Source organism: Schistocerca americana, chromosome 10, assembly GCF_021461395.2.
Source record: "Schistocerca americana isolate TAMUIC-IGC-003095 chromosome 10, iqSchAmer2.1, whole genome shotgun sequence".
Classification (NCBI taxonomy): domain Eukaryota; kingdom Metazoa; phylum Arthropoda; class Insecta; order Orthoptera; family Acrididae; genus Schistocerca; species Schistocerca americana.
The window spans coordinates 51,331,336-51,348,131 of record NC_060128.1 but is presented as its reverse complement, the minus strand read 5'-3'; the positions used below and the strand labels follow the sequence as shown (position 1 = coordinate 51,348,131).

At 44.4% G+C, this 16,796-nt stretch overlaps 1 protein-coding gene and 1 pseudogene across 3 annotated transcripts in view; both read right to left on the bottom strand.

The window, feature by feature from the left end:
• LOC124552487 (aminopeptidase Ey-like) overlaps positions 1-16,796 on the bottom strand; it is a 440,551-nt gene that overhangs the window by 35,813 nt on the left and 387,942 nt on the right. For all 3 annotated transcript variants that reach the window (XM_047126769.1, XM_047126768.1, XM_047126770.1), the window contains exon 13: positions 5,094-5,237. In XM_047126769.1, coding sequence (XP_046982725.1) covers positions 5,094-5,237 — 144 coding nt within the window. The remainder of the gene's footprint in view (positions 1-5,093; positions 5,238-16,796) is intronic.
• Positions 11,692-11,810, bottom strand: LOC124552907 (annotated as a pseudogene).

The window sequence follows — 16,796 nt, the reverse complement described above, 5'->3', positions numbered from 1 at the left end:
TTGATGCCTCAGAACATGTCGTACCAACTGGTCCCTTCTTCTAGTTAAGTTGTGCCACAAACTTCTCTTCTCCCCAATCTTATTCAATACCACCTCATTAGTTATATGATCTACCCATCTAATCTTGAGCATTCTTCTGTAGCACCACATTTCAAAAGCTTCTATTCTCTTCTTGTCCAAACTAGTTATCGTCCACGTTTCACTTCCATGCATGGGTACACTCCATACAAATACTTTCAGAAACGACTTCCTGAAACTTAAATCAATACTCGATGTTAACAGATTTCTCTTCTTGAGGAACGCTTTCCGTGCCATTGCCAGTGTACATTTTATATCCTCTCTACTTCGACCATCATCAGTCATTTTGCTCCCCAAATAGCAAAACTCCTTTACTACTTTAAGTGTCTCATTTCCTAATCTAATTCCCTCAGCATCACCCGACTTAATTCGACTACATTCCATTACCCTCGTTTTGCTTTTGTTGATGTACATCTTACACCCTACTTTCATGACACTGTCCATTCCGTTCAGTGCTCTTCCAAGTCCTTTGCTGTCTCCGACAGAATTACAATGTCATCGGCGAACCTCAAAGTTTTTGTTTCTTCTCCATGGATTTTAATACCTAATATGCACCTGGCATACACACATCAAAAAAGTTTAGCATCACCCTAGTTCCAAGAACTCCTGAAGATAGACGTTGGCTGTGGATATTCTATCACAGTCACAGTCCCTTTGACAGTTCAGAGATATCACTAAACCTGCCCAAAGATGTAAACGACCATGCATGAGCAGCGCCTATTAGGAGATTTCCGACAGCCGATCAGTTCCAGTCATTCCACCAGGAGGGAGGTACACGGCCCTGTAGTTCAACCATGTCTAGATGGCCATTTCTGCGGTTCGATCGCGTCCGCATTGTTACTTCGTGCCAGGAAGGGCTCTGAACAAAGAAAGTGTCCAGTGTATCGGAGTGAACCAAAGCGAAGTTGTTCGGACATGGACGAGATACAGAGAGACAGGAACTGTCGATGATAAGCCTCACCCAGTCCGCCCAGGGGCTGCTACTGCAGTGGATGACCGCTACCTACGGATTATGGCTGAGGAACTCTGACAGCAATGCCACCATGTTGAATAATGCTTTTCGTGCAGCCACAGGACGGCATGTTATGACTCAAACTGTGCACAATAGGCTGCACGATGCGCAGCTTCACTGCCGACGTCCACGGCGAGGTCCATCATTACAACCACGACAGCGCGATACAGATAGGGCCAACAACATGCCCAATGGGGCGCTCGGGATTGGCATCACGTTCTCTTCATCGATGAGTGTCACATATGCCTTCAACTAGACAATCGTTAGAGACGTGTTTGGAGGGAACGCCTTATACACATTGTCCAGCGAGTGCAGTAAGGTAGAGGTGCCCTGCTGTTTGGGGTGGCCTTATGCAGGGCTGACGTACGCCGCTGGTGGTCACGGAAGGCGCCGTAGCGGCTGTACGATACGTGATTGCCATCCTCCGACCGATAGTGCAACCTTATCGGCAGCATATTGGCGAGGCATTCGTCTTCGCGGATGACAATTCGCACCCACAACGTGCACATCTTGTGAATGACTTCCTTCAGGATAACGACATCGCTCGACTAGGGTGGCCAGCATGTTCTCCAGACATGAACCCTGTGTACTCTGCCTGCGATAGATTGAAAAGGACTGTTTATGGACGAAGTGACCCACCAACCACTCTGGGGGATCTATGCTGAATCGCCGTTGAGGAGTGGGACAATCTGGACCAACAGTGCCTTGATGAACTTGTGGATAGTTGAATGAGGAATACAGGCACGCATCAATGCAAGAGGACGTGCTACTGGGTATCTCTGAAGGCCTCGCTGTATGGTGTTACACGATGCAATGTGTGGTTTCCATGAGCAATAAAAAGTGCTGAAACGATGTTTATGTTGATCTCTATTCCAGTTTTCTGCACAGGTTCCGCAACCCTAGGAACTGAGCTGACACACAACTTTTTTTGATGTATGTATGTAACCCCTTCTTATCTGTGGCTACCATTTGAGAACAAGTAATGGGTTTCCTTGCACTATTGGTCAGAGACTGTCAGCAGCCATGCTAGGGAATTACTGTCCCACAGGTAGCCTGCCATTAAGCTACAGGTGAATGTCACCACACTGTGTTACACAATGGATTGCAGTTATGTGCTATCCCGGATGACCGTTGTCATATAGTGTGGCTGCGACCTCGCGCGAATTCTCATTCTTGCTATGTTTTGGAGACACGCAGAGGTGTCGATCCTGGCAGCACGATGTGGAAAGCCAACTACTCTGTGTGAACTCCAATAGCATAGAATCACTTCCTGGGCATCCTACATCCTCATGTGTTGCCTCTCATGTGATATTACTACGGTGCCACTTTTCAGCATGATATCGCTCATGCGAACTTATTCACGATACTGAGGTACTGCTGTGGCCACCAGAAGTCTCAGATCTCTCCCAGGTGGAACACATGTGGCACCAGCTCGGTCCTTATCAGCGTCCTAATGACCGTATTTGGGATATTGGAAGGCAGTTACAAAAACTGTGGGCCAACGTGCCTCAGGAGAGGATACAGAGGGCTTACGACAACCTTCCCCTGGAATCAATGCTTGCATCCAGACCAGAGGGCATACAAAACCGTACTTACTGGGCTTGTACTATCAAGTTCTGTGTAAAACCGACGATTTGCGACCTGTGAAGCTTCTTTTCGCTTCCTCCTCGTCCTCATCTGGGTGCTTCACTCTTTTTGCCAGGCAGTGTTCATTTCGTGGCTTGTCGACGGAGAACACAGCCAGACAGAAAATACGCGCACAGGCAAATGAGCAACATAAGAAATACAATTGCCAGAAAGAAATCTCATAAAACGAAACAGGATAAAAAAAAGTAGTGTAGCCAGCGGCGTCACTTTCTGTAGTACTGACGATGTAAAACAAAGAACATGTGTCACATGTAAAGTATGAGCCAGTTCCCTAACTACCTCTTCAACAGTATCACCTAAATATAAAATTTTGTCTCCTTCTTTAACATCTTGCCTGAAGGAATAAAGCTTTGGGAAGTAGTTGTTATTGTGTTTTACTCTCTTTCTTCTCAGACTGTGAGAGCCAACAGTTCTTGCATTGTTGTCAAACACATTCGTCAGTGAGTTCTTTGTTATCTCCTTTGTTTCTTCCAACAAAAATTTAGCAGTATCGCATAGAGTCAGGAGTCGTGTTGGCCCTGGAAGGTGGGGCCTCACTGCAGGTGCAGCGATTCTAGGGAGGCGCTCAGTTGTAACGCAACTTCAAGGTGCCTGTTAACTAGCGTAGATGTCACCACACTGGAGGAAAGAAGCCTTTACTGCTTTATGCAATGAAGTCTTTGACGTCCAGTTCTCTTGGTTGCTGGTGATCTTGAGCGATGTATGATCGCGCTTAATGAAGCTCTTTTGTTCCTGACATATCATCCAGAGCTACACTAGACATATTTGGTGGTGTTCCCAGATGCACTGAGTCTTACTAGCTGATGGGTCCGCCATCTGAGAGGAGTATAAATACCCTGAAAAGAAGCGTGATCGCCAGAAGTCATTCGGCTAACCATCTAGTGAAGTATTCTGAAAGAATATGACGAACTGTTATCTGGGGCTGTATAGAGAAGCCATCGAAATACAGGGTGTTACAAAAAGGTACGGCCAAACTTTCAGGAAACATTCCTCACACACAAATAAAGAAAAGGTGTTATGTGGGCATGTGTCCGGAAACGCTTAATTTCCATGTTAGAGCTCATTTTAGTTTCGTCAGTATGTACTGTACTTCCTCGATTCACCGCCAGTTGGCCCAATTGAAGGAAGGTAATGTTGACTTCGGTGCTTGTGTTGACATGCGACTCATTGCTCTACAGTGCTAGCATTGTTGGTGATGTCTTGATTGAGCCCCATGTTCTTCCACCTACGCTCAATGGAGCACGTTGTCATGATTTCATACGGGATACTCTACCTGTGCTGCTAGAACATGTGCGTTTACAGTTACGACACAACATGTGGTTCATGCACGATGGAGCTCCTGCACATTTCAGTCGAAGTGTTCGTACAGAGGCGGACCAATTCCGTGGCCTCCACGCTCTCCTGACCTCAACCCTCTTGACTTTCATTTATGGGGGCATTTGAAAGCTCTCGTCTACGCAACCCCGGTACCAAATGTGGAGACTCTTTGTGCTCATATTGTGAACGGCTGTGATACAATACGCCATTCTCCAGGGCTGCATCAGCACATCAGGGATTCCATGCGACGGAGGGTGGATGCATGTATCCTCGCTAACGGAGGACTTTTTGAAAATTTGCTGTAACAAAGTGTTTGAAGTCACGCTGGTACGTTCTGTTGCTGTGTGTTTCCATTCATGATTAATGTGATTTGAAGAGAAGCAATAAAATGAGCTCTAACATGGAAAGTAAGGATTTCCGGACACATGTCCACATAACATATTTTCTTTCTTTGTATGTGAGGAATGTTTCTTGAAAGTTTGGCCGTACCTTTTTGTAACACCCTGTAGAGCCTGGAACACTCACCAGCAATCATTATTGCACGAAACAATGCAGAAAGGCAAGGGGAGTTTTTGTATGTCAGTTATTCTAACAAAATCCAGTACCTGAAGCGGACTTTTGACACAATCGGGACTTGCAGCAGGCCTTACAATGTATTTCCACTCACTGCTATCCGACAGTCAAGCATGCAACCTAGCAAATGCAGACGAACCTCAGAACATGTGAGACTCCCTTTAGGGTAGAGGCGACTGAGCGGGTGACATGTAGCCAGCAGCTGTAGTCGAGACAGCGTAAGAAGATCCCTGAAGGCCCTGTTGCCAACTTTCTGAGGCAAAGCGCTAATGGCTGCAGGCGGGAACAGTGACAACACTGAGGCGTCGGCATAGGAGCGTTTACAAAATAGCTTTACATTACCGGTTGAGGTAGAAGCGCGAAGCTGCCGCGGCCAGCCCACTGCAACTGTCGGGGATCGACTTACGCCGATCAGACTATAGCTCTGGCTGCATTAGTCTACTCTAGGCTTCTCTAGGCTACTCACAACTGGTGCAGCTGAGTGATGTTCCTGTAGAAGAACTCTTCGGCGATGTGGAAACCGTACTCGTTCTGCGCCACGCCGGAGAAAACGGTCGCACTGTCCTGCGGCCGGATGCTGTAGCCCTCCAGAACGGACCACTCCAACAACCTGCTGGCACACGGTGGACAACTTTCAGAAACTCGAGCCGAGCACAAGAAATCCGACACAATAGCCTGGCAGCCAGAGAGTAAACTTTTAAACTTATAATGTAAATTTTCAAGTTTAGTGCAGACAGGCATCTCCTGTAGAGAAGTGTGTAATTGTGGTGCACATATTGTAAGACCTTCGGTACACACACCATCAGATTATTTGACTTGTCGCTCTAATGAAGTAGGGGAGTGTCAGCAATATGTCTTGTGGTCTTATCGTGGCGTGTTTATCTTCTGCCGTTAGGTCAGAAACGCCACTTGCACGCTGAGAGTAGCAGATTGACGGTGACCAACATTAAACAGAACTTGATCAATTTTCACACACATTTATTAAAATAATAACAATCATAAACCTTACTTAACTTGATTCTGGATGCTATTTACAATTGACAATCTGATGTTCCTTTGGTCTAGGTACGTTAATCTTATTCTCACATATATCTCTGATACTTGACAAAGTGTTATACATTTATCTTCATGGCTATGTACAGGAATATGGTAATCTTATTAGGTACAGACTAATGCAGACTGATGCAGACTAATACAGATTGACTAATCAGAGGTCTGTACACTCGTTATAATAGCTCGCGCGTTCAAGTAGCACTGCGCGAGTGTGATCCACGAGGGGAAAAGGTTGTACGTTAGCAGCAATCTCATTGGCTGCATTACATATTAATACGCGGATCGGCAGAAGCAGAATTTGGTCCGTCTCTAAGACAGCGCCATCTCGTAGTGCGGAGACGGACGAGCGCTGTGCCTGTGCTGTAGTGCTTAGCGGAGCGCGCTCTATTGGGAAAGTTGTGTACGCGCTGACTACGCGGAACAATATACACAACAGTAATGTAGTGCAGACTACATTGAGGTGACAAAAGTCGTGGGACACGCCGTAACATCGTGTCGGACCTCTGTCTGACTGGCTCGACGAGCCATCGGAGTCCCCGGCAGAAATACTGAGCCGTGCTGCCGCTGCAGACGCCCATAACAGCGAAGGCGTTGCCGCTGGAGGATTCTGGGCAAGAAGTGACCTCTCGATTGTGTTCCGTGTTGGGCAGTCTGGGTGGACAAATCATTTGTTCAAATTGTCCAGAGTATTCTTCAAAGCAATCGCGCACAATTGTGACCCACATTGTCATCCGCAAAAATTTCACGTCGTTTGGGAACATGAAGTTCACCGACGACTGCAAATGGTCCCAAAATTGCCGAACATAATGATTTACAGTCAATGATCGATTCAGGTGGACCAGACGACACAGTCCATTCCATTCCATTTGAACATAGTACCGTACCTTGCAAATAAGTTACTGAACTCGGTTACTGACACTAAGGTTCTGGGCCTATGGGTACAAGATAATTTAAAATGGGACTGTTACATAAAAGAACTTGAGAAAAAACATTCAAAAGCTTGTTATGGTCTGCCTTTGTTAAATAAAAGTGCAAGCAAGTCAACAGTTATTCAGGCGTATTATGCATACTTCCATGCACTGCTTCGATATGGGCTAATCTTCTGGGGAAGTTAAGCCACCAGCATAAAGATCTTTAGGATGCAGAAAAGAGCAACCAGGGCTATCTGCAACCTAAGAAAACTGGAAACATGTAGACCACATTTCATCCAGATGAAAATAATGAGCCTACCGAGTCTTTACATATGTGAGTGTATCCTGTTCGCAAATGAGTATCTTTTAAACCAAAGTGGACACCTTCAACAAAATAAGCATATACACAGTGACAACACAAGAAACACAAATAATATCCACATGTCACAGTGTAGAACAGCACTGTACCAAAAACGTGTATCACAGATATATAACTATATAACAGCCTACCCAGTGATTTAAAATCGCAGCAACATAAAATTTTTTTAAACATAATCTTAAGTCATTTCTAGTGGAAAAACGTTTTTACTCTGTAAAAGAATTTTTAAATTACAAAAAAATAGCCTTGTAAACAATGATTATGTAATAATGGTTAAATTCAAATTGCTGTATTTGTCACTTGTAATTTATGATTGTTGGCTGTAATTAATTTTGTCATGCTCTCTCTCTCTCTCTCTCTCTCTCTCTCTCTCTCTCTCTCTCTCTCTCTGTGTGTGTGTGTGTGTGTGTGTGTGTGTGTGTGTGTGTGTGTGTGTTTCTGCTCCTTTTGCAATTTTGACTTGTCCTATATTCAATGTACTGTTTAAGTATGTAATCAATCAAATTGACCAATAAATAAATGAAATTAAATGAACACAACCCACAACATTATGGAGCCAACAACCAGCACGTGCCTTGTTGACGACTTTCGCCCATAGCTTCACGGGGTCTGCACTGCACTTGAACCGTACCATCAGGTCTTCCCGACTGAAATCCGGACTCATCTGAGAAGGCCCCTGTTCCGCAGTGTCTACAGTCCAACCGATACGGTCACGAGCCCGGGAGAGTCGCTGGAGGCAATACCGTACTACTAGTAGACACACTCGCATCTATCGTCTGCTGCCGCAGCCCACTAACGCCAAACTCCGGTGGCGCTGTCCTAACGGATACGTTCGTCGTACGTGCTAAACAGATTTCTGCGGTTATTTCACGCAGTGTTGCTTGTCTGTCTGCACTGACGACTGTACGCAAACACCGCTGCTCTCGGTCGTTAAGTGAAGCCCGTACCATTGCGTTGTCTGTGGAGATAATGCCTAAAATTTGATATTCTCGGAACACTCTTGACACTGTGGATCATGGGATACTGAATTCACGATTTCCGAAATGCGTCTAGCTCCAACTACCATTCTTCGTTCAAAGTCTATTAGTTCCCGCCATGCGACCACAACCACGTCGCAAACCTTTCCATGTGAATCATCTGAGTACAAAAGCCATCTCCGCCAACGCACTGTCCTTCGCGATAGGCTACTACCGCCACCTCCGTGTGTGTGTATCACTGTCCCTTAACTTTTGGACCTCAGTGTAGTACACCTCTTGATACAGTGTAGCACGTCATTCAAAACTACTGAGTACAGTAATCTTAGATAACCATTGTCAGTGCTTTAATTTTGTAGTTTGGATGTTACTCGGGTTCGCTACTACCACTATAATTAAAAAAGGAAACTATTAAGCTGTCAAAATATTATTATTGAATGTAACAATATTATGAGAAGGAAAGTTGCTACTCAACGTATAGCGGAGATGCTGAATCACAAATATGCACAAGAAAAAGACTTTCACATTTAAAGCTTTCGGCCATTAGCCTTCGTCAGCAATAAACACATACGCACACACACACACACACACACACACACACACACACACACACACACGCAAACGCAACTATCACAGACGACTCAAGGCCAATGGCTAAAAGCTTTAATTGTGAAAGTCTTTTTGTTGAGCCTATCTGCGACTCAGCGTCTCTGCTGTATGGTGAGTAGCAACTTCTTTCTCATAATATTGTTACATTCCATCCTGGATTTTCCATTGTTCGATTATTGAATGTAAAACTGTTTTTGGAGCTTCTTGAAGATTACATGACAGCATGAAATTATCTTAAAATATCCACGATTTACTGACCATATAACTGGCTACAATAATTTATTCAACACTTCTTGTACATTTTATGAGAATATTACGAATTATAATCATCACGTAATTGAAGTATGAGAGCACAGTGAAAAGTAATTCCTCCGAATGTTTTATTCCGTTCTGTGTGTCGGTCCCGTGTGCACCTCATGTTACTCGCCGGACTCACTCGCTTCGCTGAGGCGCGCTGCAGCCGTCTGGTCTGCCGCTAGAGCGGCGTGCGGCATCGCGGTGCGCCACATAAATATGTCGGCATGTGAGCAACTCCGTGATGAAATCGAGTTTCGAAGCTCAGGAAACGTGCCTCCATTTCAAATTCATAGAAGAATGAAAGCTGTGTACGGTGATAATTGTATCTACATTAGTAACGTGCGACGTTAGCTTGTTTTTTGCCTGTAATGAAGAAAACGGTGGTGCCAACCTCATCGTGTCTGACAGCTTGGAATGTTTCCAAAACTTGAAGAATACCTTCCAGGACTTTGATAGTTATGAAGTGGTGTAAGCAGAGTTAAGGCTGTTGCTCCATCAACAAAGTTAAATATTCTGCAGTGACGGTAATCAATCGTTGGGAGAAATGTGCTCGTCGCTAGGGTGACGATGTTGAGAAATAAATATGTGGACACGAAGAATAAAGATGCATAATATAAATCAAGTTTCTGAAAACTGTAAGAGTTTCAAATAAAACAAAGGAAATTCGGAGTCATTACTTTTTCGCATACCCTCTTACAACTAAGATTATTTAAAAGTAATTGTTACCTGCACATAATTTGTCAAATTTCATATTGAAAATGTTCTTGATCTAAAACAGTGATCTTACCAGGCATTTTCCTCTGTTACGCGAATTATTGTGCTGTCTTTGACTTGTTGTGAAATGGTATTTTTTAGTTACAAGTTTAATTTACTAGGTATTAAAACAACGATACGTAATATGGTGATTGTTGAATGTTAATTATACTTATTTGGCAGAGCCCGCCAGCTCAGCCTGGATTCATTTTCAGCTGAAGTCTCATCTTAGCAAGTTGTAATTGAAACTGTTACAAATTCGTCAGCGTGCAGTCTTCACAATGAAAACTGTTACAATCCGGTGCGAGTGAAAGAATAAGAGGGAGAACATGTTCGCAAAAAAGTGTCTACTTATTTGTTCTCATGTTCGAACCCAATCAAAAATCAGATTAACTCCCACAGTTAAGTACTGATATCATTTTAGGAGCAATTTTAACTCTACATTACCATTTTGTAGTATCAGGTTTTCGTGATGTCCATCAGCTTTTTCCGGTCAAATCACCTGAAAACCATATTTCTAATCCCTTGTGAAACTTCAACTGATATATACGTAAGTTTGACCAACAATCAGATAGGCGTTATGACTGCCCCTGCTAATACTGCTAAAATATCCCCTCTCACCTCTCAGCACCACACTGAAGCTTATAGGAACACTGTGCACACGTTTAACTCGAAGAAAAATGTGACTGCAATCAATATTTTTCATGTTATAGTGTATTATTAATGTTAAATTATTTATTAGCTAGACAAACAAAAATCAAGTTGCTTTTATTTCAAAAAAATTTCTTTTTATAATACTTTGGTTAAGAAATATCTAAAAGATTGCCTTCTAAAATTTAGCTGGGCAAGTTTTACCATGGCGGTGAAGCGCCTATGACGGACATCAATCACTTGTTGTTGACAGCCACAAAAGAAGCCCTGCATCACTTTTTTGAATATGTCTTATTTTTAGGTAAATCAGCTCGAGAGAGCCGGTCTTGTAAATCTGTATTCTTTCGCCAAATGTCCTTTACCAGGTGATGGTACAATGAAGAGGGGCGGGGGAACAAGGCTAATGGACGTTCTTGACAGATTAAAACTGTGTGCCAGACCGAGACTCGAACTCGGGACCTTTGCCTTTCGCGGGCAAGTGCTCTACCAACTAAGCTACCCAAGCACGACTCACGCCCCATACTCACAGCTTTACTTCTGCCAGGACCTCATCTCCTACCTTCCAAACTTTACAGTAGCTCTCCTGCAAACCTTGCAGAACTAGCACTCCTGAAAGCAAGGATATTGCGGAGACATGCCTTAGCCACATTCAAACATCCCCTACGCTGTGGCTAAGCCATGTCTCCGCAATATCCTTTCTTTCAGGAGTGCTAGTTCTGCAAGGTTTGCAGGAGAGCTTCTGTAAAGTTTGGAAGGTAGGAGACGAGGTACTGGCAGAAGTAAAGCTGTGAGTACGGGGCGTGAGTCGTGCTTGGGTAGCTCAGTTGGTAGAGCACTTGCCTGCGAAAGGCAAAGGTCGAGTTCGAGTCTCGGTCCAGCACACAGTTTTAATCTGCCAGGAAGTTTCATATCAGCGCACACTCCGCTGCAGAGTGAAAATCTCATTCAAGGCTAATGGGCGTCACTACCCCGTTTCCTCCCACTTCGGAGAGAATATTCTATTGTAATACAGTATGTGGGGGTGGACAAAAGTCGGGAAATACCACAAACACACCATCAAGCCTAAAATGGCGCAGGAAAGCCGCTGGCTTTCAAAATATCTTCCAGACGCCGCGAAATGGATAAATACAGGTCCTGTATGGTTTTCAAGGTCATCTCATACCATTAATCCTGCAAAACTGTGGTGAGTTCAGGTAACGATGGTGGAATGGCCAGAGATTACGCACCCTTCTCTCCAGAGTAGACTACAAAACAAACACCGCCCGAACAGGCTTCGGAGGCCCAATGGTAGCGAACGGCCGCCATGTCATTCTGAGCCCTACGGCGTCACCAGATGTGGATACCGAGGGGCATCTGGTCTCAGTTGTCAGTTTTCGCCGCTACGTCGCAATCGAGCATGTCGTCATTTGGCTTTACGAGGGCCGAGTGCACCCCACTTGCCAACAGCACTCGGCAGGCCCGGACGGTGACCCATGCGAGTACTAGCCGAGTCCGACAGCGCTTAACTTTGGTGATCTGACAGGAACCGGTATTGCCACTGTGGCGAGGCTGTTGGCATAAAGTGGACTACAAACGCTCAACAATTTCGAGATGCGGTAGCTCTTCCTTGTGCTCCTGGACGGTGCGAGCTGTGTGCCCTGTCATCTTGAGACGTAGTATCACCACTGGAGAGTAAACGCTGTACCGTGAATGGAACTGATCGACCAAAACAGTCTTATAATCGTTGGCAGTAATGCGACCTTCCACAGTATGCTACATCATGGCTGCCTAAATCGTCGTCGATCCCCCACTATCTTTCACTTTCGTTTCGCAAACTCGGCCGGAAGTTGGAAACATTGCGAAACAACACACATCCGACCAAATGCTCTTTAGTCCAGGTTATAAGGCATCACCCACGTTTCCCTGTTAGGGGCTTTTGCATCAGTGATGGATGTGTATTATTAATGTTAAATTATTTATTAACTAGACAAACAAAAATAAATTTGTTGTGAATCTTCAGGTTCTGGCGGCGCAAAGACTGTTCCATTAAGTTTCGGGTGTGCAGCCGCAAGAAATCTCCTTCTTCTTCTAATATTTCGGCTGTATAACGTTCAGCCATCTTCAGAGTGGGCCGCAAGACTGCCGCTCCAGTGCTCGCTTCGTCCCTTTATACTGTTGTACCGCGCGACTGCGCATGCGGCCACAGATGGAAATGCGCCAGAGACGTTGGTCGGCGGCAGACACGTGCATAATGCGCGAGTTGTATCTATGACTCCGCAGTTGATCTGTGTCGGCATATCGATATATCATTGTGAGCTGCACTGTGACGGCGTCTTTGCGAGTTTATTACAGCAAGTGCCGGATTCCATGATTTATCAGGTTTGAAACCACTATCTCTATTTATTAGATTCGTCGTCAAGCGAATTTCAATTGCCTCCTTCACTTTCGAGTCGCAAACGGAAGATGTAGTTGCCAAAATTTCGACGTTGTCATACAACATACTGTGACCATTATCAATACAGTGCTCTGCCACTGCCGACTTGTTAGGTTGTAAAAGCTGTGTGTACCTCCGGTGTTCTGTACATCTTTCTTGGACAGTACGAGTTGTTTGTATGTAAAAAAGGCCACATTCACATGGAATTTTGCAAACTCCAGATTTTCGGAGCAGCAAATCATCTTTGACGGAGCCCACGAGTGCAGCTGTCTTGGGTGGAGGACGAAAAATCACTTTCACTTAGTGTCTGCCGAGAATGTGTCCTATTTTTTATGAGAGGCTAGGCACATATGGCAGGAAGGCCATCGATTTAAAGGTTTCTTCATCTTCTTCTGCTTTCTTTGTGGCCTCTTTCGGTTTCATTTTCAGTGCCCTCTGCATTTGTTTTGGGAGTACCCATTGTCTTCAAACACTCTTTGTAAGTGGGAAAGTTCATCTTGCAGACTGATTTCGTCAGAAATTATATGCGCTCTGTGAGTGGTTCGGCGCAGAGAGGATGACACTTTGGGACATGAAGTGTATAGGAAGCCGACGCACACCGATCTGTACTTACGTGCAAATAGCTGCCACCATCCTGCCCAGACAATGAGTGTTCTCCGAACTTTGACTCACAGAGCGCATATTATTTCTGACGAAAGCAGTCTGCAAGATGAACTTTCCCATGGCTACACTTTAAGTTGTTATTTCTTCTCCGTGGGCTTTAATTACCACTGCAAATTTTTCTTTTGTTTCCTTTACTGCTTCCTCAATACACAGATTGAATAACATCAGCGATAGGCTACAATCATGTCCCACTTCCTTCTCAACCACTGCTTCCCTTTCGTGCCACTCGAGTCTTATAATTTCCATCTGGGTTCTGAGCAAATTGTAAATAGCCTCTCGCTCCCTGTATTTTACCCCTGCCACCTTTAGAGTTTGAAAGAGAGTATTCCAGTTAGCTTTCTCCAAATCTACAAATGCTGCAAACGTAGATTTATCTTTCCTTATCCTATCTCTTATGAGAAGTCGTAGGGTCAGTATCGCCTCACGTGTTCCTACATTTCTCCGAAATCGAAACTGATATTCACCGAGGTCAGTTTCTACCAATTTTTCCATTCGTCTGTAAAGGGCTTATATTAGTATTTGGCAGCCATGACTCACTAAACTGATATATATATATATGTTGGTAGATGATTGTTGCAGTCTCTGTGTGTTTATGGGTTGCATTTTTTCATATGACTTGTCAACCCAATGGCAGCACGACATCTCTTGCCGCAACTGTCACAAGTGTATCTGGCTGCTGAGGCAGGAGCAGTGGTAGCATTGCGAAGCTTTTTCTGCCTTAATCTGTCTGACAAGCCTTCATCGTGCTTCGACATTCCAGATGATATATCATCACGCCACTCATGCTAGCCCATGCCTCCCATCTGTTTGTGTCGATTCCAAAGCTCTCCATATCTCGTTTACCGGAGTCCTTGAACCTCAATACAGGACGTCCTACAGGTCTTTTGGCTGTAGAGATCTCTCCGAGCATCACCTCACGTGGTAATGTGTCACGATTGATACGGTGGACGTGTCCCAGCCAGCGGAGTCGTCTCCGCTTCAAGATAGCTGAAATACTGTTGCCTTTAGTTTTAGATAGCACTGCTTCGTTGGTCACTCGGTCCTTCCACGTTACTCCGAGGATGGATCTCAGGCACCGCACGTGGAAAGCATTCAGGCGACGTTCTTGTTTGGCACAGGTAGTCCATGTTTCCGATGCATACAAAAGGATGCTGAGGGCGGAAGTTTGATATATAACAATTTTGGTGGTCAAAGAGAGTTTGTTGTTTCTCCAAACACGTGTAGAGAGTATGCCGAAAGTTGCCGCAGATCTTCCAATGCGAGCATCAATTTCCTTGTCAACGGACATGTTTGATTCTGTAGTAGATCCAAGATAGCAGAAGTTATCTACGACTTGCAGAGTAGTGCCATCTTGTGTGATATTCGGCTGTGTGTTAGCACCCTCAACCATAATTACGCTCTTACTGCTGTTTACACCCACCGAGAATAGATGGCATGCGTGACTAAATCTTGATACTAGCTCTTGCAGCTCTTCTGCGGAGTTCGCAACAATTGCAGCATCATCAGCATACAGGAGTTCACGAGCGACTACCTCGTAGCGCTTTCTCTTGCTCTTCAGAAGGCTGACGTTGAAAAGCCTTACATCTTTCCTGGTATGCAGATGTACTCCAACATTGCAATTCTCGAAAGCCACTTGGAGCAGACCCGAGAGGAAAATTCCAAAAAGTGTAGGTGCCAACACACAGCCTTGTCTTACGCCACAGTTCATACTGAATGGTTTACATGTACTGCCATCGAAGATTACAGAGCCACGCATATTGTCGTGAAAAGATCTTATTAAACTCGCACTTAAAAGTCTAAAGCTAGGCAAGATAACTTACCAGCAGAAATCATCAAACTTGAGTGCGTTTTGTCGATATTGTATCAAATCCTACTGCAGTGCTGGGAAGAAGGCCCAGTACCTCAAGACATGCGAGATACAAATACAGTAACAATCTATAAGGGAAAAGGTGACAGAGTTAATGGTAACAACTATAGAGGAATATCTCTCTTGAGCATTGCTGGATAGGCGTATGCAAGGATAATCCTGAAGAGAGTGGAAACCGTGGCTGCTCGGATCTACCCTGAGTCACAGTGTGGATTTCGAACTGGCAGATGGACAAGTGACAGGATATTCACCTCGTGCCAACTATTAGGGAAGAGCCGCGAACACACAGTGCCATTATATGTGGCTTCTGTTGACCTCAACAAAGCCATTCACACCATCAGTAGGGGGGAGACACTACAGCATATTGGAAAACATTGGATGTCCCCCAACGTTTCTGTCTTTAATAAGATTAAAGTGATAGTTCGGTAATTTTCTCAACTCTCAGCACTTGCTTTCTTTGGAACTGGGATTAGTATATTCTTACTGAAGTCTGAGCGTATTTCGCCTGTCTGACTCATCTTGCTCAGCAGATGGTGTGTAGGACTACTAACTCTCATATGTATGTTGCAAAAAAAAATCTTGGTAATTGGTCAGCATGTAAGTATGTAAAATGACTCACTCTACATCTTTATGATTGATCGATTCAATGATTAGTGGAACATAAAATTTACTAACTATCTAACTTGGTGTCTTTGTAGTTTTCTGACCTAATGGGGCCTTGGGATGCTGATCATCATTAAAGACTTCAGGGGCATCGCTGAAAATAGGGCACCAGCAGTGTGTCGTTCATTATTTTGAGTTGTTCCAAGCACACAGCAAGACCGTACAGAGGAAGACCGCACTGCAGTTCCTTCTCTAAATCCTCGCACGAGCGAAAAAATGACTGTCATCGAAATAAGTCTCCAAGGAATAGAAAAGCAACTGAAATCACTCAATGGAGGAAATTCCACTGGACCTGACGGGATACCAATTCGTTTTTACACAGAGTACACGAAAGAACTTGCCCCCCTTCTATCAGCCGTGTACCGCAAGTCTCTAGAGGAACGGAAGGTTCCAAATGATTGGAAAAGAGCACAGTTTTCAAGAAGGGTCGTCGAGCAGATGCGCAAAACTATAGGCCTTTATCTCTGACATCGATCTGTTGTAGAATTTTAGAACATGTTTTTTGTTCGCGTATCGTGTCATTTCTAGAAATCCAGAATCTACTCTGTAGGAATCAACATGGATTCCGGAAACAGCGATCGCGTGAGACTCAACTCGCTTAATTTGTTCATGAGACCCAGAAAATATTAGATACAGGCACCCAGGAAGATGCCATTTTCCTTGACTTTCGGAAGGCGTTCGATACAGTTCCGCACTGTCGCCTGATAAACAAAGTAAGAGCCTATGGAATATCAGACCAGCCGTGTGGCTAGTTGAAGAGTTTTTAGCAGACAGAACACAGCATGTTGTTATCAATGGAGAGACGTCTGCAGAGAAAGTAATGTCTGGCGTGCCACAGGGGAGTGTTATGGGACCATTGCTTTTGACAATATATGGGGTGATCAAAAAGTCAGTATAAATTTGAAAACTTAATAAACCGCGGAATAACGTAGATAG